Genomic DNA, 26584 nt, shown 5'->3' on the forward strand with positions numbered 1-26584 from the left:
GGCCAGCCTAACACATTGTCTATTCACATTTCTGTTTAGCATTTGCACAAATGACTAGTACAAGTACTGAACAGTGCACAGGGCAACTATGAACTTTGATATGTATTTAGCCTGCAAGTATTTAAGTATTTGCTGGATTTCCATAGTGCAAGTGTCTGCTGTGCAATGGAACCACATTTTACAGGTTTTCAGGACACTAGTCAGACTTACTATTACCCTTATATCCTCAATCTTAAGAAACCAGTGAAAGAAAAGGCAGTGTAGGATATTTCAATAGTGTAAAGCTACAAGAGCTTGTGGCGTTAATCAAATGTCTTACAATCGATTGTTTTTACTCCTTCAGTGGGGTGTTACAATGGTATAAAGGAAAGAATCCCTGGGTGTATGGTACGGGTCGGTCAGCTGTCAGTTTATTTTTTAATTCCAGTCTGTGTCCCTATTGGGGAGATTTTCTCTCAGTTCTTTTGGCATACATATTTTCTGTAAAATGGAAAAGGTTTAGAACTTATATAAGGTTATTATTCCTGTCTGTGTCTTCTCATCCCAGTGTCATCTGCCCCACTTATTAATTTTTCTTGCTGTCATCAGAAGAACAGGAATTGCAGTGAAATCTACAAGAAACAACCATAAAAGTTGGACGGAAGAATTTACTTTCACCAAGTTTGTCCCAAATAAAAAAAAAAAGGGCCAGATCCTCAAAGGAATTGCGCCGGCGTATCTATGGATACGCCGCGTAATTTCAAAGTTCCCCCGTCGTATCTCTGTTTTGTATCCACAAAACAAGGTACGACGGAATCTGGGCTCGATCCGACAGGCGTACGTCTTAGTACGCCATCGGATCGTAGGTGCATATTTACGCTGGCCGCTAGGTTGTGTTTCCATCGAATTCCGCGTCGAGTATGCAAATTAGCTAGATACGGCGATCCACGAACGTACGTCCGGCCGGCGTATAGTTACCCCTGCTATATGAGGCGTATCCTATGTTAAGTATGGCCGTCATTCCCGCGTGGAATTTTGAAAATGTTACGTTGTTTGTGTAAGTCGTTCGCGAATAGGGCTTTGCATAAAATGACGTCACCGTCGTAAGCATTGGCTTGTTCCGGTTTAATTTCGAGCATGCGCACTGGGATACCCCCATGGACGGCGCATGCGCCATTCAAAAAAAATGTCATTTACTTCGGGTCACGACGTATTAACATAAAACGCCCCCATCACATACATTTGAATTGCGGGCCCTTACGCCACCTAAGTTACACTACGCCGCCGTAACGGCGGGAAATCTTTGAGGATACCAACAAAAAAAAGTAAGTTACGGCGGCGTAGTGTATCTGAGATACACTACACCGGACGGGGAGAAGCGCCGCGCTTCGTGGATCTGGCCCAAAATATTTTGTCTGGAGTTGGGCTTTAAGGGTGAAAATTCTAATTCAAATGACTGTTCCTTACTGGTCATCTTTAAAGGTTTTAATAATAATACCATTAATGATTTACAAATGAGTGCTGATGCATTACCAAGCATAGGATAACAGCATAGTGCCCAAATGCTAAAGATCAACAGAAACAAAGATAAATTTCACTCACCATTGTCATCGCGATTTCCTTGAGGCTCCTCCATGCAGTAGACCTGGAAATAATCAATGACATCTTCCTCACTCAATGTCCAGTACACGGTGATGGAAGTGCTGGTGGCAGAATTAGCCTCCTGTGTTGATAACTTCGGTGTCTGTGGAACTGCAAAATTATTGAATAATGTTACAGAACGTTCAAAAAAGACTACTGCAGCCAAACAGCTAAATAAACTGATGAAATAAATGCATTGATTTTCCTGGGCTTAAATATTTCTATTTGTTGAATGCCTATTTTAATTTGTACAGATAGTGTTTTAACATTATGATTTTTTTCCCATTAAATATATCCTGCTATTAATGGGTGCATGATTCTACCTAGTGACATTGGCTTGATTCCTTATAATTTACCCATTGTTCTGGGAGGTTGACTGGCAAGCAAAGCATTCTACGACACAAGATGCCCATTGTCGAATGTACTGTATCTATTTGGCAGTGACTATTGGGTCATCGAAGGATTAGTTGAAGTGCTAGTTAGCGCTAAAGTCTAATGAGAAGAGAAACACTGCTCCAGGTGAAGTACCATCAACCTTGTTTAATCCTTCATGTGGGTGCTTGCCACGACTCGCCACCGCAAACACTGTAAGCATCAGAAGGAATGGCCGCACACCACTGTAGATCCGTATGAACCATTTATTGCATCAAGTGAACAGCACATCAAATACAGGAGATAGAGTATCTGCTTGTTAACACATTTCACACAAAAATGTGCTTATTTATAACCAGTGAATAAGCACAGTTTTGTGGGATTTGCAACCCTGGTGTCAGTAGTTTATTTTTTTATTATTTTTTACCATTTTATTTATATTTATTTATTTTACAATTTTATTTTTTATTATTCTTACAATATTAAACCGGTCTAACCAGACCTCTGATGTTTCACCTTTGAGGCAGAGAAAGCAGAATGAATGAACAGGAATAGCTCTGTATAGAGCTTCCCGTTCATTCACAAACTGAAGCCTAGTAAACACAGTTAACTATTCATGGATACAAGAGCGAATGCTACCAATAATTCACAGTGTCCTTTCTGAAAAGGAAGATCTCCATCTTGACAGATTCCCCCACAGCAGCTGGCGGGAGAAGGGAGGAGGGGAGCAGGCAGCACTGTGGGGGGAAGGAGGGGACCAAAGGAGCACACAGGGGCCCATGGCAGCAAGAGAAAAGTAACCTGGATAGGAGTGGGTAGAGAAACTGATGCTCTCCATTTTCCTCCTGTAGCTGCTGAATGCTTTGCAGGAGGGAGGAGGAGAAAACAGGATTTCAGCGGCTGCAGGAGAAAAATGGATGTCATCAGTTCCTCTATATACCGCCCCAACTGCGACTCCTATTCAGGTGCACAGGGGAGCCGCATGGGCCCCCTGGACCATGGGACCAGATCACAATTGCAACCCCTATGCCGCGAACAGACGATCGGACATTCCAACAACAAACCCGTGTTTTTTTTTCCCAACGGATGTTGGCTCAAACTTGTCTTGCATACACACGGTCACATAAATGTTGTCGGAAAGTGCGAACGTCAAGAACGCGGTGACGTACAACACGTATGACAAGCTGAGAAACATTTATTTCAATAGCCAGTGCGGCTCTTCTGCTTGATTCTGAGCATGCATGGAATTTTGTGCGTCGGAATAGTATCGGAAATTTCGACAGCAAATGTCCGATGGAGCCTACACACGGTCGGAATTTACGACAACAAGTTCCCATCAAACATTTGTTGTCCGAAATTCAGAGCATGTGTACGCGGCATTATAGTTACTCCCCTGCCTCCTATATTAAGAAAAAGAAGGGGGGGGGTGTTCTGTGGTCTTAAAACACCAGTCCTAAGGTGAAAACACTGCTCCTCAATAGATAAAGTGCAGTGAGTAAACATCTTCACCCTGGAAATGTGTCACTGGCAGCATCACCAGGGGAACATAAAGAATGAATAGCCTGCAAAATGGAAACTAAGTCAACATGTCTAAGGACTGGTGAACCACAATATAGTGTGTTTTTATCCTTGTGTTTAGATATGCTTTCCTTATTGGCACTGTTCACAAATTATAGGCGTCCTTTTATGATAGCTGTAAAGTGGGAATGTACATTGGTAATCCAGAAGTTAAAAACATTATTGCTTAATAAGGTCGTAAAATATTCTGCCAAGCTGCTCCTCTTGGGAACTTAATACTTAGCTTAGCCTGGGAGGCCATATCTCTGGATGTGTTTAGATGCTGACTAAAAACTCACCTTCTCAGTTGTTTACCTTGTAAAGAACTTTCAGATAACTACTGAAACCAAAAAGCTTCACATACTGCAGATGTGCTAAAACCAGACAATTCCCATTACAGACATACTGCAGATGTGCTAAAACCAGACAATTCCCATTACAGAGTTCTCTGAGAACCTCATGGGTCAGTAGAAGGGCAGTACTGGTCTGGAGAGCCTTTGTTTGTGTTAGACGGGTTTCACTTTCCTATACAAGTCTATGGGAATGCAAAACCCACTTGAAACAAGTTAACTGCAGGCCAGAAGTTGGTCAACGGCAGGTCCAATGCACCTACCAATGAATTGTGATTGATCTTCGAAGTCTCAAACTGATGTATAATGGATATAATTGACACAAGCCCAAAGTTCATTGATACAGACCCTAGAAGTGTATGACCCGGGGCATTATCAGTGTAACTTCCTCGCCATTTTCTTCCTAAATCACCAAACACATTCAAACTATATGTTGGGATCTGATTTGTGGAAAACATCACAGTACAGTCATTTTCAGATTTCTATGTGTGAGGAAGGATGTGAGTGTTAAAGCACCACACGCATATGTATTCCACAATCACCAGATCACTGAGAAAAGGGAGTGGAGTAAACAAGTGGACTACAGCAATATCTAGATGACGTATTCAGCAGGTATCAATTGCTCTTTGGGTACATCTCAAAGCTTAAATCCCAACTCCAGGAAAATGATCTCTTGCTGCAAGGGTTATCTGCTTGTTTAGGTTCCAGAGACTTGTTAAAGAAGATTTATTTTCGGCTCCTCTGTGCTGCTAGACCCGTCCCCGCAGTATCCTCTCCCCTACGTTCCAGCTGTCTAAAGTCCTGATGTCATCAAGACCAAGGAAGGGTCCATAGCCCTACACTGGACATGATGACACTGCTGAACAGTCCACCGGCAGAGCTATGGGGAGCAGCATCTGCCAGGGGGTGGAAGATCAGGCAAGTTAAATACTACATGAGCAGTCAACCTCTGCAATGCAGGCGCAGTCCCAATGCAAACGATAATTTTCAAATTTCCCAGAGTTGGGCTTTAAAATATATGAAAGCCCTAAATCTACTTTGCAGTATGTTTCAGTTTATACCTTACTGTTTAAGTAAACCTTTTTTGGAAATCTTTTGCAAGATTTATTTCTTGGAGATCCTGCCAGTAGCAGCACTTCCCGTTGCAGGCTGACAAAGCTAAGCCACTGCTTCTCAGTTAGCAAATGTTGTCAGCCTGCTGTGCAAGTTCTTTCACTTGGCTGTTGGTTGCTTATCTGAGAGATCTGATAACAGTCTAAGAGTCGGTTCACACTAGGGCGACACGACTTCCAGCGCGACTTTCAGAGGCGACTCCGACTTGACTTGAGCATGAACCACAGGGCGATCTGGGGCGATTTACAACACGACTTGAAGTCGTCTCCAGGACAGGAGACTTTCCAGTGGCCAATCAAACAACAATCGGCTCTAGGGGAGGGAGAGGTTTGCCTGAGAAATGTATGTTATCTTCCTGGAAAGTCGCTTCAGTTAAGACAGTGATCAGACTTGGAGGCGACTTCCATTGAAATCAATGGGTACAAATCGCCTACAAGTCGGATTGAAGTAGTACAGGAACTTCTTCTGAAGTCGGAGCGACTTGAGTAGTGTGTATTAACACCGCTCCCATTGACTTACATTGTTTTTCTCTACAGCGCGACTTGGGACGACTTGAGGCAACCTCAAGTCGGATCCCAAGTCGCCCCAGTGTGAACCGACTCTTAGGGTGAACTGAAAGAAAGCACAAGGCAGGCTGACAACATTGTTGCCAATTGTAAGGTAGTGACTTAGGTTCCATGCACACTCGGCTTAAAAAAACGTATGTTCTTTTTGGAGTAAAAAACATCCATATAGAGCATTTTTTGTACAAAGGTTAGACGAGTTTAGGAGAGTTTTACGTTTTTCCTGCCAGTGAGCTCCAATCAGAAACGCGAATGAGAAAGTTTTGTTTTCCTGCCTCTAAACATTGTTCTCAAAAATATGCCTGTAAACGTCCTAATGTGTATGGACACAAAGGATAACATTGAGTTGCTTCTACAGGCAGAACACAAAACTCCTGTAGAAGCAACGTTTTTTATTCCAGTGTGCATGGAGCCTTAATGTTGTCAGCCTGTAATAGGAAGTCCTGTAATAAGCAAGATCATCTTTATCTTACTGAGCTCGCCAATCATTGCACAGGCTGCAGACATCCCAACTAATCTATAGCAACCTCAATATTCAATTCCACCCTCATTTCCAGAGTGATAGCCAAATCCACTTACCAACTATTTGCAGTCAGCATGGGTTTAAGGGGCAGCTCGGCTGGTTTGGGCCCCACAACAATGATTGGGCCTGGGGGAGGTGCCCCTTTTGCCCTGCATTAAAAACGGACCTGACCTTATCCCAACTCTGTCCCTCTGCTCTCCTCCCTTGAGCTTACGTTCCTTTGGATTTTCTACTGCTCCTTTATTTCATTAGTTATCTCCATAACTCCCCCATTCCTTGCTCTTCCCTTTAGGATCCATGGGCCCAAACAATGGTCTAGGGTGAGGTTATTGATCTGCGATCTTAGGCCCATGAAAAGGTTTGTATTTCGTGCATTACTTTAGGCACTGAGGGCCAGATTCACAAAGGGGATACGACGGCGTATCTCCTGATACGCCGTCGTATCTCTGTTTCTATCTATGCGACTGATTCATAGAATCAGTTACGCATAGATATCCCTAAGATCCGACAGGTGTAATTGTTTTACACTGTCGGATCTTAGCATGCAGTACCACGGCCGCCGCTGGGGGGAGTTTGCGTCGTATGCAAATTAGGAGTTAGGGCGGATCCACAACGGATTTTCGAGTTCGCTACGTCGCCGCTAGTCTAGTTTCACGTCACAAAGTTAGTCGTCGTTTTAGGTGCCCTAACTTTAGTCAGCAAACTTATTGCTGTCTAGAGTATGGCCGTCATTCCCGCGTCGAAATTTAAAAATGAACGTCGTTTGCGTAACACGTCCGGGAATACGGAAGTACGCTACGCGCGTCGCCGTTCGAAAAAATGACGTCATGGCGTGCAAAGCACGATGGGATTTGCGAAACGGAGCATGCGCAGTAGGTCCGGCGCGGGAGCGCGCCTAATTTAAATGGCACACACCCATTTGAATTGGCCCGCCTTGCTCTGTGAATCAGGCACTTGCGATGAAAACTTGCGGCGGTGTAACGTATCTACGATAAGTTACGCCGCCGCAGTTCTATGTGAATCTGGCCCTGAAAGTCTAATATTGCTTATATTTGATTATATATTCTCACTGCGAGTTACTTTTACTAGATGTTAGCGTTTTTTTTGCTATTTTCTTCTGAAAACCCCAAAAAATTATTAAAACAAAAGCAAATTAACCTTGCTAGGTATCCCTGTCACTTTTTCAGTGTAGGTCCACATTAAGACAAGCCCCTACCTATGATAGAACTGACCCCTTACTGATATAATGTTTGTTATTGCTGTATAACACCAGGTCATGAAAACAGCATCAAATAGAACACACACAGTGCAGACTTTATTGCAGGTAGCAGCTGCCATATTACATCAAGGTTCGAATAACAAAAATATTTTGGGCAAAGTGGAAGTGACTCCTTAAGAGAGAGCTATAAGAAAAGGTATTGCCTCTCACTGAGTATTTATCATGTCCCACATATCTGAGTGAAACATACTGAACACGGCGCACTCTGACAAAAAAGTGGTACGACTGCATAAGCCAATGCCTTGTGACTCTGGACAGGATATCTTACATATCAGTCTTCCAGAATTAGCCCGTGTCGTCTTCTGAGAAGCTCTGGATTTCACAGTGACAAGATACTCTGGACCTTATGTCACGACTGACAGATCTCTCCTCTTATGTGACACACAGCTGTTAGAATACACTTTCCTGGACTCCACTGCAAATTCTTCCATTTCTAAAGGCAAATCCAAAATGTCTCCATTGCAATGATGCAAGTGTGAAATTCAGTGTGCGTGTCATAGATCAGACGGCAATTACTGTCACATACAAGGCAGCACGAGAGATCATGCAGGTTACTACTAAGTAATTTATGGAATCTTGTTACGTTATATAGGACGCCCATGTTACTTTCAGTATCAACCATACTCAGTATAGTCTAAGGCTAAGGCAGCCTTTTTCAACCAGGGTACCCAGGCACTCTTGTGGGTTCTTCAGGGGCGCCTTGGTAAAATGCTTAAAATTTGTCCCAAATATCCCCAAATTTGTGTGCAAGCCAGTGCCTGATTTTTTGTTACACAAAGCCACAGGTTACCATTGTCCAACATTACAACCCGGAGAACTGTGTAGGCCAGCCTCCAGCATCTTAACAATCACTGATGTCATTGGTTGATAAGGAGGATAAACGGCAACTACACAGCATCCTTGTTTGATTCCCTGCCCCTCTCTCTCAGCACTGGGGTCACATTAGCTGCATGGGGAGGAGAAAATTAGGAAAAAGAAATGCTGCAATACCAGTCAGTATCAGTTGCAAAATAATAACTTTGAAAGAAAAAATCACCTCTACTGTTGGGTGTCTACATTCCAGAGGCGGCCTGTCTATTAGGGTCACCCAGGCGCTGCCCCCTCTATCCACGCCACACCCTAAATGCATAATAGATAGATTCATGCACAGCATGAATCAATCCACGGCCACCGCGGCCACCCCCTATTCATGCATCTGGCCCCTTTCAGGATGCCGGGTGCCTGAAGTACAGCGCCGGGGGTGTTTTTTTTAAGCACTCGATTAGAGCCAAAGGGCTCTAATAGGCTTCAAAATAGGGTGGGTTTGTGGAGCAGAGCACTGTGCCAGGGGGCCAACCAGGTGTTATACCAGCGAATGAATATTTGCTGTTGAAACACTGATCCTTAATCTGGCCAACCAGAAGTGGGCGTGAGACCCGTTTTCCAAAAAGATAAGATTCCTGATTGGCCACCGAGGAGGAGGGAGGAAACGGAAGCCGCTGGCACCGTGATGACCCGTGGAGAGCAGGGGAATGGGAGGCCGCCACTGAGCAGGGGAAGCCGTCTGTGAAGCAATGGGGTAAGTACTTCCGACCAACCGACCGGTGGCATACTGTTTGCGCCCTCCCAAAAAAATTACCACAATTATAATTACTACTGTATTACAAGTGTGGATGCTGCTGGAATATGTTTAGCTGTTGTTTATTTTATTTTTAAAGTTTTAGAAGGGGGTACCTCAAGATTGTCCATAATTTTAAAGGGTGTTTTGACAGACAAAAGATTTAAAAACTCTGGTCTAAGGATCCGAATAACATCTCAACATTTTTAGATGTGTATTGTAATTTTTAACATAATGAATCTTGTAATGGATCAATAACTATCTATACAATTAAAGGATCACTATGTTCATAAATGTTTACTGGTAACTGTACGGATTTAATAAATGTAATAATAATTTGCAGAGGGGATGATATATAAGTGATATACACCCCCAGCTGGGCCATGACCTGGATATACAGTATAAGAACCTTAACAGACATACCTGAGACATGTTTCACTCCTTTCTGTCCTTGATCAGGAGCATTTGCAGACAGATGATCGAAAAGTGAGAAAGCGCTGGGCATCTTTTCTAGGGATATGGTGTTTTCTATTGCTGTAATTAACCTAGGTTTAATAAAAAATGAGGTGAAACCAGTATTATTCACACAAATTACAAGAAGAGTGAGGTGAGCACAGGTATTGGACTTTGCCTCATGCAAATTAAAAACCTTATAAGAAATGTTTTATAATAATTGTACCGGTTTTCTTTTTTTTTTTTTTTGCTTTTGCTGTCACATTTTACAAAGAATATTATTATTATTATTATTATTATTATTATACAGGATTTATATAGCGCAGACAGTTTACGCAGCGCTTTACAACTTGAGGGTAGACCGTACAAATACACTTTAATACAGTAGGAATCAAAGGGCCCTGCTCGTTAGAGCTTACAATCGAAGAGGGGGGGGGGGGGTCAAGAATAACAGTAGCATATTTATAATTTTAATGTGCCTTATGTAAACTAACTGGAATAGTGCAGGCAGGGCCGCCATCAGGAATTATGGGGCCCCTTACACAGCCTTTAGGCATTGGCCCTCCTGGAGCAGAGAACCGGGGGGGGGGGGGGGGGTGTGCTGCCGCCTGAAATTGAGAAGCGGGGTGGGGGCCATTACAAAAAAAAGATAAAAAATATTTTTTTTTTAGGGGTCCGGAGGTCCCCAGGGGCCCGGAGATTTCCAGGGCCCTGGATGACAACCCCCTTTTTTTATAAAAACAATGCTTTTTTTTATATATTTATTTTTTTATTTTATTTTTTAAAAGGGGGGTTGCAATCTGGGACCCTTTAATAAAATATATATATATATATATATATATATATATATATATATATATATATATAAAAATAAAAAATAAAATAAATAAAAAAAAAATATAAAAAAAAGATTGTTTTTATAAAAAAAGGGGGTTGTCATCCAGGGCCCTGGAAATCTCCGGGCCCCTGGGGACCTCCGGACCCCTAAAAAAAAAAATTGTCAGGGGGGTAGCCATCCGGGGCCCTGGGGACCTCTGGGCCCTTTAATAAAAAGAAATTAAAAAAAATATATAAAATATATATATATATATATATATATATATATATATATATATATATATTTTTTTTTTAAAAGGGGGGTTGCAATCTGGGACCCTTTAATAAAAAAAAAAAAAATATATATATATATATATATATATATATATATATATATATATATATATATATAAATAAAAAATAAAAGAAATAAAAAAAACATATAAAAAAAAGATTGTTTTTATAAAAAAAGGGGGTTGTCATCCGGGGCCCTGGAAATCTCCGGGCCCCTGGGGACCTCCGGACCCCTAAAAAAAAAATTGTCCCTTTAATAAAAAATAAAATAAAAATATATTAAAAAAATATATATTTTTTTTATAAAAAATAAACAAAAAAAAGGGGGGTTGCCATCCGGGGCCATGGGGACCTCCGGACCTCTAAAAAATAAAATTGTCCCTTTTAATAAAAAATAAAATAGAAATATATTAGAAAAAATATATTTTTTTTTATAAAAAATAAATAAAAAAAATGGGGGGTTGCCATCTGAGGCCCCTGGGAACCTCCGGGGGGCTGCCATCTGGGCCCCTGGGGACCTCCGGGCCCCTTACAGGTGTACTGCCTGTACCCCCCTGATGGCGGCCCTGAGTGCAGGCTGTGTGCAATAAATATGCCGCTGTGTGCTAGGCCAGCACTCCAAGCCAAGCAGGGTTCTTTGGCTGTGTGCTGTGCTGTGCGTCTAAACACTATGAAAATTCTTACAGGAGGGAGAGCAGAGGGATGCCCTTATCAGTTTGCTGCTGCTCCTTCACTGCCCAGGCATTGGCTAGGGTGAATTCTGGACAAGGCTGTATTGCTTAGCTGCTATGTAGATTGCAGGGAAATCCAGGGTTTTGCTTCGCTATCTGGCAGGGATGTCTAGCTCATGAATCTGATTGGATAGAACTCTGGCAGATAAACATTTCCCAAATATTTATTGTTCTGGCGTATTTAGCTATATCAGCTTTTTTTTCAACCAGGATGCCGTGGCACCCCGGGGTGCCTTCTGGGTTCTTCAGGAGTGCCTTGGAAAAATGAAAAAAAATTGCCACAAATTACCCAAAAATTGTCAACAAGCCAACAAGTGGATCAGTCTTGTCTTTTTGTTGCACACAGGTTTCTATTGTGCAGCATTACAATCTTGGGCACCATGTGGGCCAGCCACTGGCATCCTAACAACCAATGACATCATGGGTTTATAAAGAGGACATTGATGCCTGCTCAGAATACTTATTTGCCACTCCCCTGCCCCTTTCTTTCACTATTGATGTCACGTCAGCATAGAGAAAGGGGGATAAACCGGGGGAAAAGAGAAACGCTAAAATACTAGTCAGTACCAGTTTGCAAAAGTGGAAGATTATATCACGTCTAATGTTGGGTGGCCCATGTGTATGGGTGTGCGTCTATGTATAAACCATTAGTTTTGTTTTTCTTACATTTTAGAATGGGGTGTTGAAGATTGTGCATATATTTAAAGAGGTAGCCTTGACTTTAATATCACCGACCCTGAAGCTCAGCTATATATTTCTCCATTTGTTATATCTCTTTTAACAATCAAGAAGAAATATTCCAGTTTCTCTTTTGCTTTGTTACTGAAATATCTAACTTAAAGCTGAACGGGAGAGAAAAGATGACCCTTGCAGTGGGGCACACCCCAGTTGGAAAGGGTAAATGTTTATTTTGTCTAGGGGGTAACATAATAAAGCCAAGATACTTACCTTATCCCTCTTTCACACAGGCTTCCCAACTGCATGACCTAAACCCCGAAGTCTATACATAAGTATAGACACTTTTTCTCTACTGCAAGGGTCATTTCTTTATATATATTTTTCAGAGTTTAGCTTTAAGCCTGAAAATAAACCTAATAACTTATCGGTTTACTTTTATTGTATATACAGCAACTGTATATAAAACAAATACTTTGGGTGGCTTTAGCATGGAAAAATCCCGCTAATGATAACGTCTTTGTCAAGAAGCTAGTTCAGCTAATGCTAAATCTCGTACAGTTAAAGGAACACTAAAGGTTCATTTTTATTAAATAAATTGATTGCTGTAATCTAGAGCATTTAAATATCACTTACCTCGTTTTTCCTTTTGACCTCCAAAATACAGTAATCCAGGTTTGAAAATGCCATTTCCTGTCTCTCCTCTTCTTGCTTTCCACCAGCATCTGAGCTGTTTTGCATGGTGGAAAGCAGAATGTGCTCACCCCCTCCCTATGACTACAGCCCTGCGTGAAGATGCTCTCTTATCCCTCACAGGCATGGAGGCTAAGCCTAATGGGAACTGTAGTTCCCATTAGGCCGTGATGTAGCAAGAATGAATGCGCACCGCAAACCAGGAAGTCAGTGAGAATAATGATTCAGGAGTGACGGAGGTGAAAAAACATTACTTTTTACTTTATCAGCTACTGTCAGACTTTAATTTAAGAGGAAAATATTTTTGTCTTTACAACCCCTTTAATGCTAATTCTCCTGCAGCTGCTGCCCATTCCTGTACAGCTAATGCTTGTGCACATGTACCAGCACACAGAGGCTAATGCATTGCCACGTAGGTGCATTTCTGTGCGCCAACATCTTCATGTATTGGCGCCAAACAGCCTATTCAAAGGAGACTCTGCTGGATTCTTGATTCTAGCTGCAAGGTGTTCTTCAGCTTCTCCTGATCTATGCTCCTGTTGTGATGGATTATACTAAAATTCCTATTTTTGAGTTAAGCTAATTATTTTATTGAAACCACTAAAATGTTTTCTCTTCTTATATTCTTTTGATTTCTTTTTATATTCTTTTTTCTTTTTTATATTGTTTTTATATTCATTATCTATATATGCATGTGTGAAAAATATGTATCACATCAGTGTTTATTTTCCTTGAGAGTTTATATCAGATATGATGTTAAGTTTTAAAGTTACAAACTCAGCATTGGAAATGGAGGATAAAGAACTAAAATCAAGAACAGATGTGTTTAACCTCCCCCTTTCTGTCTTCATTTTACTGAAGGAATATTGTGTCTCGTGACACAAGAACTGTTTATACCATATATTGCTAACCCTTGCAGAGCTGACCAGGGACCCCTGTACAAATGGCCTTTACACAAGGCTGAAATGTGCTGTGAGAAGCCCCATACCTTATATGGACTTACAAGGAGAATGTGCCACGATGCCAAGAACAGACATCACAGGGGGGCATGTAAAATGGGAGTGAATTTTATGAGCTGATCAATCTGAATGCATATGTTTTGTTGTGATGTCATGTTGTTAATAAAGGTAGCCGCCCAGGCTGCAGCTCCTCCTCTTTCACATTGGGAATGAAGCAAGCAGACTTTGTGTCAATTCTTGCCATACAATTTGATCCAGTGGGCAGTACAGGTTTCCCTGATCTGAGTCAGGGCCTCATCCTTATCACTGTGTTCCTACTACGTTTGCTGACTGATCTTCTGTTGCTGACCTGGCTTGTTCCTGACCTTGCTCTATGGATTCAGACCTTGGCTTGCCTCTGACTATTCTCTGCCTGATCTCCTGGTGCCGACTTTGGCTTGCCATTGGACCTTGCTCTACCTGTTTCCCTGGTACTGATCCCGGCTTGCCTCCAGATCACGCTGATGTCTTATGGTGTATGATCCTGGCTCATCTTGTCTACATTCCTGATCGTGGCAGCCATCAAGCTACCCTCACATGTGCTTCTTTGAGCCTTGTACCTCTGTTACCATATTCAGGGGTGCTCGGACCAGAGCCACAAGGAAAGACCTTTCGTCAACTAGGCCTCCAACCAAGGTACTTGACAGTGTTTTTTCATTTAGAGAGAGCAATAAAACCATTGCCAGAGGTTTGAACATTTCATTACTATAAAAAAAATATTTTTTTTTGGAAGTGAGGGAAAATCTTCCCAATAGGGGCACAGGTGGCAATAAAGATCTGATAGAGGCATCAATCCTCTATCCAAAATGAATAAAAAAATGTTTAGCTGGAGTTAGGTATTAAAGCCATTACCTTCTGTTAAGTAAGTAATACCTTTCACAACCAACTACAAAAAGTAAATATGGCAAAAAGTAGGACCCAGGACTTCTCACTTTACTGTTGGCAACTCATAAAATGTATTTAGAAAATTTAACAAAATCTGTGGCGTTTTATTTAAAAATTTTCATACCACCTTCCAGTAACATTTAAAACTTGCTGTTACAAGTGAATTTCTAACAAAGATAGTTAAAAATGTCTGTTGTACAGCACCATAAACATAGTGTGCATTGCTTTGTGACCTCCCTGTGAAGATTCAGCAAACCAGCTGAATGCCACAAATAAATTAAACTGTTATGACATATTTATTCTTCTGTATTGTGGTATGCAGCTCTTTACACAAGAATTTTATGAAATGCATATTCAGATACACAATAATATACAGAATTCTCCCACAATTTAGTCTCATTATTCAATAGCAGGACAGCAAAAAGACTCAGTAGGTAACTAAAGGACACCGACGTGGCTAAAAATGTATATGTCTACTTGAGGAAAAAAGCAAACAAGCACACAACAATCCACAGCACACTTTTTTGGGGGGGTAAATATATTATGCATTCTATTACATTGAAATTCATCTTAAAAACGTCAGTAAAAAAGTCATTCTGCATGCCTGAACAAACAAGACCCATGCAGTAGAAACAGAAGGTGTTATACCTGCCATTGATGTCATTATGAGCCTAGAAAATAGAAAACAAATGTCTATTATAACATGTCTGGAAGGGCTTTGTAAAGCAAAATGATAAAATAATGACTTGTGAATACAAAGATTTACGTTGATTAGTGTGTGGGATGCTGTAATGTTAACAAAACCATGCAAACGCACCCACAGCATCTGTATTAGGCCAGAGGGTCCTGCTGTTCAACGTACAGCAGGTACATTCTTGCACTTTGCAAGAATTTACAAAACTCTTACAAAAAAAAAAAAACAGTAAAAAAGGGATTTGAAAGATAAATTCCTCGCAAAATAAGAAATAAAAACCTGCCACAGGTGCCACATTGAGGGGCCGCTGCTGACAGGAGCAGTAACACTACTCCTGTCAGTCCAGCGCTGGGAGCAAGGAGGAGAGAGCCAGAGGCGGTGAGGACTGTGTTCTCTCTCCCTCTGCTATTCCCAGCCAGATGCCACCCATGAAGCTGTTTTTGGGTCTGCTCAGAACTAGCCAGTGTCGGACTTCAGGCACTGCCTGGCAGGAGGTCGAAGGGAGAACAGGATAGGAGCAGAGGAGAAGACCATCAGGGGGTACTCCTGTAGGGGGCCCAGACAGCAGGGGGATCGGTGGGGTGGGGAGGTGCTATGCCCTGTACTGCTCTCTTTAGCGACTGAAAGCCGGTTCCTCTCCCAACAGACATGGTCCCGTCCAGCCCTTTCTTGGATGCTATGTGAGTGGCTGCTGATCTCTCTCCACTCCCGCTCGCACTCAGAGCCGGGACAAGGGAGCGGCACCCTGGGACAATGAGAGGAGAAGTGGCAGAGTGGCGAGAGCGAGGAGGAGCTGGGATGTGCTGTGCTCTCCAGCTCTCCTCTCCTGTGAGAACAGCGCTCCTCCAGCACATTAGACAGGATCGCTCTTAAATGGTATTGTCTGTACACACACACACAGTTTTATTTCTGCCCCCTATCTCCTCCCAGGACTGCTCATTGTAGCAGAAAATGTGGGTAGGGGGCTGTAATGAGTGAGTGAATTACTTATATAGCGCTACAAATGCGAAATGAATCGCCTCAAGGCGCTTGGCATCCATTTTCCTTCAGTTTAACCCCCAGAATAGATGGGTCTTTAGTTTTTTTCTAAAGGCCAGGTGATCAATTTCCATTCGGATATTAGTTGGTAAAGCGTTCCATAGTCGAGGTCCTTGAACTGAAAAACGACGTTCTCCTTTGGTCTTATATCGGGCTTTGGGAATTTGTAATATTTTTTGGTTAGTTGATCTAAGAACTCGATTTGGGTTTTGTTGTTTTAATTTCTCACTTAAATATAGGGGCGCGCTTCCGTGTACACATTTGTGCGTTATGCATAAGGCCTTGAAAGTGACTCGGTTCTTTATGGGCAGCCAATGGAGGGATCTCAGGGACGGGGTGATTGGTTCCCAGGGTTTTTTCCCTGTTACCAGTCGAGCTGCCATGTTTTGGATGATTTGGAGCCGGGCGAGTTGGTACTTTGGGAGTCCAAGGTAAAGGGCATTTGCATAATCCAATCTGGAGTTAATGATTGACCCTACCACTACCGCTGTGTCTTCTTTAGGGATGAAGGGAACCACTCTTCGTAGGAGCCGTAGAAGATGGTGCGATCCGCTAATTAGTGATCCTATTTGTGTGTGTGTGTACAGTCCAATGCAATGCGAGAGCGATCCTGTCTTATGTGCTGGAGGAGCACTGTTCTGACAATAGAGGGTGAAGGGGAGCCGACGGGCAGCAAGAAGGTGAAAGGAGTCAGTGATATTAGATGGCATAACAAAGCACTGACTCCTTCACCGGGAATGCAGTGATCAGATAACCCTGCTGATAGCATCCAGGCACATTACAGGCATCAGGTATCTAACTCTAGATTTGTTTGTTTTTGTCAAATAGTTTTTATTAATTTTACCATAGAAAAAAACATACATAACATACTCAAAAACAACATCATGGCATACCAACATCTTCATTATTTAAATATACCATGTAAATATATATTACTCCTATATTTGTACCCGTATAACAATACAGACACCTCCCAAGAAACTAAAAGCTGTAGTTTTGGGGGATGGGGGTGGTGTCCTGGTGTAGTATTGGGGGATAGGGGAGTCCTGTCTCTCACCCTCACCCTCTCTCTCACCCCTATCTCTCTCACCTCCCTCACCCTCTCTCACCCCTCCCTCTCTCTTACATCCTCTCCCTTGCACTCTCTCACCCCTCTCTGTCTCTCTCTCTTACATTCTTACCCTCTCTCACCCTTTTTTTCTCTCTCCTCTCTCACCTCCCTCTCTCTCTTACATCCTCTTCCTCACCCTCTCTCACCCCTCTCTCTCTCTCAACCCCTCTCTTTCTGTGTCTTACATCCTCTCCCTCACCTCCTCACACCTCTCTCTCACCCCCTCTATCTCTCTGTGTCTTACATCCTCTCCCTCGCTGTCTCTCACCCCTCTTTTTCTCTCACCCTCTCTCACCCCTCTCTCTCACCCCCTCTCTCTCTCTCTTACATCCTCTCCCCAACCCTCTCTCTCACCCCTCTCTCTTTCTTACACCTACTCCCTCACCCTTTCTCTCTCTCCCCCCCACTCTCTCACCCCCCTCTCTCTATGATCCTTTCCCTCACCTTCTCTCTCACCTCCCTCTATCACCTCCTCTCTCTATCTCTCACCCCTATTTCTCTCTCATCCCCCACTCTCTCTTTTACATCCCCTTCTTCACCCTCTCTCACCCTTTTCTCTCTCTCACCCCCTTTTCTTTCCCACCCTCTCTCACCTCTCTCTCTTACCCCCCCTCTCTCTCCCTCTCTTACATCCTCTCCCTCACTATCTCTCAACCTTTTCTCTCTCTCTCGCCCCTTCGTCAGTCACAGGCACTCCAACATAATCATATAAAATAGAGCAATGGGTCTCAACCCTGTCCTCAATACCCCCAACAGGCCATGTTTTGGGAATTTCTCTTAGATAAAATAACTGTGCAAAATACAGAGCCATTGACTCTGATTTAAAGCACCTGTGCAAGATAAAGAAAAACCTGCAAACATGGCCTGTGGGGGTACTTGAGGACAGGGTTGAGAACCAATGCAATAGAGGACCAGCATCGGAAAGAAGAGGCTGCATTTCATTACAAGAAGTCACATTATGGCCTCCATGGATATTATAATTTTACACCTCAATTCCCAACATGAATAGATTTAAGGCAGTAAATCAAGTGGGTAAGGTCAAGTGGTTAAAATGCTAGTCATGTTAATACTTCAAATTAAATACATTCACATTCATTAAAAAAGAATTTCATAAATCTGGAAAGTTAGAAAAAAGTAAAGGACCGAGTCCTTATCTGACAACCTGTTCTGGGTCAGTTACTCATATTACTGAAGCCAGAGGGTCAGTTAGGTGTCAGGGAACTAGCATTTTTATAAATTAAGGTCAACAGTGGCAGTCCCCATGTTCATTTGTGAAAAGTTTACTTTAAAGCACACGCGCCCTACTCGGAAGAGTCGGCTCACATATATATACACGTGATCCATCCAGCACAGAGTTGCCGCCCTGTAACAGTAAACCTGCTATAGGACGGTCAGCAAGTGATTAAAGTGTCTCTAAACCTACATCATTAAAAACTATCAATAATATTGCATTACATGATGTTCAATCTAGGGCTGAAACAACTAATTGACATATTAATTAACACTATAATTGATTATGAAAATAGTTGTCAGCTATTTTCATAATCGATTAGTTGATCAGCCATTTAGTTGGCATGCATACAGAATGCCTTATTTCTTTGCGTATCAGAAAATACAGTGCAGCACGCATACAGCTCAGTGCACAATTCATACATGTCAGTAAGTGTCACTCTAAGAACTTGTTAAAGTGAATGTGTGAGGGGGAATGCCTAGTGGGAACTGTAGTCCTGGGCAGGAGAAGGAAGTGATTCTAAATGCAGAAGTTTCTTTACCTTTCTATAGGGGCATTCTATACTATACTTTGTAGCTTGCTATAGGGGCACTCTGAAGGTAGGTGGACCCCAAAAGAGGAGAACCAGGGTGGCTCACTTTAAGGGTTCTGTGCAGGGAAGATCAGCTTCTGAACCCAGAGAAGCTGGAGGCTGATAGACTGGAGGTAATATAAGAAATTACAGTTGAAATCTTAAGTAAAAGTTTACCAGTATCTTGCATTATATTTAAAACTTTTATATTTATACAAAAAAGTTTCAGCCTTTTGTACTACTTTAACCACTATGGCATTTTCACCCCCTTCCTGCCCAGACCAATTTTTAGTTTTCAGCGCTGTCGTACTTTGACAATTGCACGTGGCTTCCAAAAAATAATTACGCCCTTTTTTCCCCACAAATAGAGCTTTCTTTTGGATCACCTTTGCGGTTTTTATTTTTTTGCGCTATAAACAAAAGAAGAGCGACAATTTTGAAAAAAACGCAATAATATGTTTTACTTTTTGATTTAATAAATATCATAATTAAAAAAAAAAATGTTTCCTCAGTTTAGGCCGATACGTATTCTTCTACATATTTTTGGCAACAAAAAAAAAAAAATCGCAATAAGCGTATTTGATCGGTTTGAGGAAAAGTTCTAGCACCTACAAAATAGGGGAATAGATTTATGGCATTTTTTTATTATTTTTTTACTAGTTATTGTGACCGGACATATCGGACACTTTTAACACATTTTTGGGACCATTCACATTTATACAGCGATTAGTGCTATAAAACTGCACTGACTGTCTGGTAGGGAAGGGGTTAACACTAGGGGGCGCTTAAGGAGTTAATATGTTCCCTAAAGTGTGTTCTAACTGTAGGGGGAGGGGGACTCACAAGGGGAGGAGATCAATGTGTGTTCCTCTGTACTGGGAACACACATCAGTCTCCTCACTGCTGACAGGACATGGATCTGCGCCCCCTAGCCTCCCGAGAAGGCAAGGACGTCATATGACGTCCAGTCTGAGGGACAGAGGGATCCCGCCGACGTCATTTTACAATGACTCGGTAGGGAACGGGTTAAAGAGGAGCTTCACTCTCCTCCCAAAAAAAAAAATCTATTCAGCAGCTACAAATACTGCCCCTGACTTATTATAAGGACACTTACTTGTCCAGGGATCCAGCTCTGTCCTCACCCGAGCCAATTCTTCAATGAGCTTCGGGTCCAGGCACCGTTAACTTAACTAAGGGAAACTGGCTTACCACTGCGCATGTGCAAGTCACTCTGCGCTTTGTGAATGGTCCCGCAGTCTAATGGGACCTGTGATGTGTCCAAGAAAGGCTGCGGAGAGCCGCGGCGTATAGATATTCAAGAATAAATTGTCTTCTTTTAAACTTTACATATTAACTAAATTATACACCAAACTTTTTATGAGATTTTTATCAATATTAATCGATAATTCAAAACAATAATCGGTCAACTAATCGATTATGAAAAGCCCTAGTTCATAGTCACTCAGTCACTAAGAGATCAATTTTCTGTATGCTGCAAAAAAAAACAAAAAAAAAACTGGTTGATCCTGCTGCTCTCTATCTCCACCTTCTGTTCATGTTCCTAATCCAGCTATGGATTTTGCAGCTGTGGTGGCAACTCTGCACATGCTCAGTTTTCAGTGAGTTTCTATGCTGAGCATTTCCTCCCTATCACATCTGAGCAGCCCATGTGACTATAGAGTCACACATGTGGGTCTATACACAGTGGTTAACCGCTTGACTACCAGGCACGTAAACCCACTTAATAACCAGACCAATTTTCAGCTTTCGGTGCTCTCACAATTTGAATCACAATTACTCAGTCATACAACACTGTACCCAAATGAAATTTTCGTCCTTTTTTTCACACAAATAGAGCTTTCTTTTGGTGGTATTTAATCACCGTTGGGTTTTTTATTTTTTTGCGCTATAAGTGAAAAAAGACTGAAAATTCTGTAAAAAAAAAAAAATTTTCTTTGTTTCTTTTATAAAATGTAGCAAATTTTGTATTTTTTCTTCATTCTTTTGCATAATGTGAAAGATGAAGTTACGCCGAGTAAATAGATACCCAACATGTCACCCTTCAAAATTGCACACGCTCGTGGAATGGCGCCAAACTTCGCTACTTAAAAATGCCCATAGGCGACGGGGTATTGCAGAGTATTGTGGGGTATTGCAGAGTAGTGTGGGGTATTGCAGAGTATTGCGGGGTATTGCAGAGTATTGCGGGGTATTGCAGAGTAGTGTGGGGTATTGCAGAGTATTGCACAGTATGGGTATGGAGCAGAGTATTGTTAGTATGGGGCAGGGATGGATGGATGGCTGGATCTGTGACTGCATTTGTCACAGATCCAGCCCACAGCACTCGTGCTGCATCCGCTCTCTCCCCTCTCCTCTCACACTGTACCGAGAGGAGCCGGCATCATCACATAATGCCGGTTTGTTTACAAGTGATCGCTCCGTCATTGGACGGAGCGATCACGTGGTAAACCGCCGCTATCAGCGGTGATTTACGTGATGCGCCGGGTCCAGAGGACACGGCGGTCACAGACATTCCCGTGTGCGCGCCCCAGGGGGCGTGCGGGAGCGCGATTCTGGGAGGACGTCCATGGACGTCCTCCCAGAGTTAAGGAACCGCCTTGTAGACGTCTTTCGTCAATGGGGCGGTGATTAAGTGTTTAATGACAGACCACTTCTTCCCTCCTTCTCTATGCCCATTAACCAGCTAAACAGAATGGGGATGGGATATTACATGTAGATTAATAGAGACTTCACCTCCCTCTTATCCTAAGACACAGGCTGGAGGGGCATGACACAGACTGTGACTGGCAGAAATCTGCCCACACCATGATATTTCCACAAAGTAATAAAGATTTGATTTCAAAGATATATTTGTAAGACAGTTTATTGATATTATTAATTTATTTTACACTGTTTTAATTTTATTTTAAACATGTAACCAGCAACAGAGGACAAGAAGCTCCTCCTGCTTATGTTTCCCTGCAGACAGGTTGGGAAAGATCTGGGTCATGTGACAGCTGTATATCGATTAGGAAAAAGGTACTTTCATTTTTTTTTTTATTAATTTATTTACAGTGCCATCATCCACATATAGAAATAGAGGGGACAATATAAATTAAACAGTGTGTGTTTCCTATCACTTTAAAGTCTCACACTTAACAGTAAAACATTTGCAATTGTTTTTTTTTATTGTACCCTCAATTTAGAGAATTTAATTTATTTAAGTCCAGGTTTATAATGAACGTTCATGGTCCAAAATGTGAGTACGTGACATGGGAAGATGCAGTAGTAAATAGTGGTGTAGTTATGCTGGCTATAAAGTGTGACAAGGAAAAGTGAATCACAAGAGTGACTGAACATGGAACAATATATTGGCAGGTAAAACAATTCACATGTATTTTTCAAATTGTGTAATGTATTCCTCGGCTGTAGTTCCCCTTATTTGAAACAAATGATTTTTACAGCAAGGTCTGGAAGATGAACATTCTAAGATTTTAGTACTAAAGTGGCCAAGTTTATTGTTATTCTGCTGCCTTCTGTTCTCTGTGATTGGATTACAATGCACTATTACTGATATCAAGGATAACAACGTATGTGGTCAGCGATTGACAGATATGGAGAAAAGAGTACAAACAGGCAAAACACTGTTATGTCTGTTTATGTTTTTAATTAGCATTCTACTGATGGGTTTTGCTTGCACAAGCCTTTAAATCCTCTAAAAAGGCACATTTTTAAGACTTACCGCCAGAAAAGCAATAGCATCCAGCTCATCCAGATCCTTGGCTGCTTTCTCCAGGACTTCTTTTGCTGTATCCACATTTTGCTGGAAACTGACCATCTGGTCATATAAATAGTCCATCTTCATCTTCTTCACTTCCTCAAAGCTCTCCCTCTTTTCCTTGTGCTGGGCAATTACTTTTTCTATCATCTTTTCATTCTGTTCTGTCACACTCTTCTCACCTTCTGTACAGTTTTTCTATAAAGATAGTATAACATGTCACTGATCATACTCATAGTCCCCTAATCCGCCCAGAAACATAAGCGTCACTTTAGACCAGGGGTCGCCAAACTGCGGCCCGAGGGCCAGATGTGGCCCATTGCTAGTTTTTAATACGGCCCTTGGGGCACCATTTCTCCCACTGATATGAGGCACTATTCCTCCTACTGGCAGCCAACCAGAGGACACTATTTCTTCCTCTGGTACCAATGATGGGATATTATTCCTCCTACAAATAGGGGCACAACTCCTCCTTCTACTGACCACCAACCCTGAGGCCATATTTATTCTCACTGATGTCTGGCCCGGTACATTTTCTGCCTCCCGCTGGCCACAATACGGCCCTTCTAAACTCTAAAGCACAGAAAACTGACCCTTTGTTTGAAAAGTTTGGAAACCCTGTTTAGACCAACATTCTCCAAAGGTGACCAAAGACAAAAATTTGCATCATTGGAAAGACTTGATTAGCAACATGTTCGTGGCCGTGGGTACATGCAGGCACTGTCCATACCTCTCTCATTACAAGAAAGGACTTTGCATGCTTTGGAAACCACTGCTTGGCATTGCATGCCATTATTGAGCTTATAATCTACCAGAACCCCCAGATCCTTCTCCACTATGGATTCCCCCAGTTGTACTCCCCCTAGTTATTATGATGCATGCATATTCTTAACCCCCCAACATTAAACCTCATTTGCCACACAGTTGCCCAATCAAACAGTGCATTGAGTTTGGCTTGTAAATTGGAGACATCCTGAAAAGAAATTATTCCACTGCATAGCTTGGTGTCATCTGCAAAGACTGAAATGGTACTTTTGATCCCAGACCCAATATCATTTAAAAATATATTAAAAAGAAGGGTCTCAACACTGAACCTTGGGGTACACCACTAACAACCCTAGACAATTCAGAGTAAGAATCAATTACCACTATTATCTAAATACGATTTTTTGGCCAGTTTTCTATCTATTTACAAACTGTTTTTTACAAGCCTGTAGACTTTACCTTACACATTAGCCGTGTGACTGTGTCAAACGCTTTTTCAAAATCCAAGTATACTATGTTCACAGCCACACCTCTGTCCAAGGTTTTACTTACCTACAGTAGCAGCCTGTCCATACAGGGCGCAGGGGCATCGCCTCCCTAATTCATGCATTCGGCTCCATAATCTACATGCGGGACACCGGACGCATGGATTACATGGATTTTAGAGGCTCTAATAGGCTTCAAAAAAGGGTGGGCTCAGGGTGCAGAGCACTGCACCCTGAGCCCACTCAGTTGTGAGACAAAAGCGAAATAATATTCGCTATTGTCTTCCTGAATCTCCTCCTGGCCAATCACCTGATTGCCCCGAGAGGAGAAGCAATCCTATTGGCCGCCATGGAGGAGGAGGAGGGAGGAGATGCAGGGGAAGCTGCTGTGAAGCACCAGGAGGAAGCATTGTCCACAACCTAGATGGTGTAAATGCGGGGCTGGTGGCGTGGCCGCCTGGCCTGGCAGGGGGTGGTACCTGTGATCTGACTGATCGGACGGGAGGGTGGTGTGGTTGAATTGTTTTCCGCCCCCCCACCAAAAAAAATATACCACCAGCTGCCACTGCTTACCGCCTCATAAAAAGAAATCAGGTTTGTCTGACAACTTCTGCCTTTCATGAATCCATGGGGGCAGAGCCACAAAGGTATTACGCCAGCGTATCTCTTGATACGCCGCGTAATTTCAAATTTTGCGCGTCGTATCTTTGTTTTGTATCCTCAAAACAAGATACAACGGCATCTTGGCTAGATCCGACAGGCGTACGTCTTAGTACGCCGTCGGATCTAAGCTGCAATTTTTCGGTGGCCGCTAGGTGGCGTTTCCGGCGAATTCCGCGTCGAGTATGCAAATTAGCTCGTTACGGCGATCCACGAACGTACGACCGGCCGGCGCATTTTTTTACGTCGTTTGCGTTCGGCTTTTTCCGGCGTATAGTTAAAGCTTCTGTTATGAGGCGTTCTCAATGTTAAGTCTGGCCGTCCTTCCCACGTAGAAATTTAAAAATGTTTACGTCGTTTGCGTAAGTCGTTCGCGAATAGGGATTTGCGTAGAATGACGTCACCGTCGGAAGCATTGGCTTGTTCCGGGTTATTTTCGAGCATGCGCACTGGGATACCCCCACGGACGGCGCATGCGCAGTTAAAAAAAACGTTCTTTATGTCGGGTCACGACGTATTTACATAAAACACGGCCCCATCACAGCCATTTGAATTCCACGCCATTACGCCGCCAAAGATACACTACGCCGCCGTAACTTACGGCGCGGATTCTTTGTGGATTAAAAAAAAAGTAAGTTACGGCGGCGTAGTGTATCTTAGATACGCTATGCCCGGCGCATAAATGCGCCGCTGTACGAGGATCTGCCCCAAGCTGTCTGTTACTTAAAATATTTATTTTCCAGCAAGAACTCGTCTATGTTACATAGTTACATAGTTACATAGTTACATAGTTAGTCAGGTTGAAAAAAGACACAAGTCCATCCAGTTCAACCACAAAAAACAAAATAAAAAAACACAGTAAAATCCTATACACCCAACTCCATACCCACAGTTGATCCAGAGGAAGGCAAAAAACCCCAGCGGAGCATGATCCAATTTGCTACAGCAGGGGAAAAAAATTCCTTCCTGATCCCCCGAGAGGCAATCGGATTTACCCTGGATCAACTATACCTACAAATCTTAGTACTCAGTTATATTCTGTACATTTAGGAAAGAATCCAGACCCTTCTTAAAGCAATCTACTGAGCTGGCCAGAACCACCTCTGGAGGGAGTCTGTTCCATATTTTCACAGCTCTTACTGTGAAAAAACCTTTCCGTATTTGGAGGTGAAATCTCTTTTCCTCTAGACGTAAAGAGTGCCCCCTTGTCCTCAGTGATGACCGTAAAGTGAATAACTCAACACCAAGTTCACTGTATGGACCTCTTATATATTTGTACATGTTGATCATATCCCCCCTTATTCTCCTCTTCTCAAGAGTGAATAAATTCAGTTCCTCTAATCTTTCCTCATAGCTGAGCTCCTCCATGCCTCTTATCAGTTTGGTTGCCCTTCTCTGCACTTTCTCCAGTTCTCCGATGTCCTTTTTGAGAACTGGTGCCCAAAACTGAACTGCATATTCCAGATGAGGTCTTGCTAATGATTTGTACAGGGGCAAAATTATATCTCTGTCTCTGGAGTCCATACCTCTCTTAATACAAGAAAGGACTTTGCTCGCTTTGGAAACCGCAGCTTGGCATTGCATGCCATTATTGAGCTTATGATCAACTAAAACCCCCAGATCCTTCTCCACTACAGACCCCCCCAGTTGTACTCCCCCCCTATGTGATCTTTTATTAAACTCTCCAGTATCTTCCCAAATATAGACGTTAAACTAACAGGTCTATAGTTAC

General features: G+C 42.4%; 1 protein-coding gene across 2 annotated transcripts in view; it reads right to left on the reverse strand.

Moving 5' to 3' along the window:
• The window catches only part of CMYA5 (cardiomyopathy associated 5), a 92773-nt gene that overhangs the window by 44597 nt on the left and 21592 nt on the right, over positions 1 to 26584 (reverse strand). For both annotated transcript variants that reach the window (XM_040340580.1, XM_040340588.1), the window contains exons 5-8: positions 22907 to 23140; positions 15168 to 15190; positions 9398 to 9519; positions 1582 to 1731 (exon numbers count right to left, since the gene is read on the reverse strand). In XM_040340580.1, the coding sequence (XP_040196514.1) occupies positions 1582 to 1731; positions 9398 to 9519; positions 15168 to 15190; positions 22907 to 23140 (529 nt within the window). The remainder of the gene's footprint in view (positions 1 to 1581; positions 1732 to 9397; positions 9520 to 15167; positions 15191 to 22906; positions 23141 to 26584) is intronic.

Source organism: Rana temporaria, chromosome 1 (assembly GCF_905171775.1).
Source record: "Rana temporaria chromosome 1, aRanTem1.1, whole genome shotgun sequence".
NCBI lineage: Eukaryota > Metazoa > Chordata > Amphibia > Anura > Ranidae > Rana > Rana temporaria.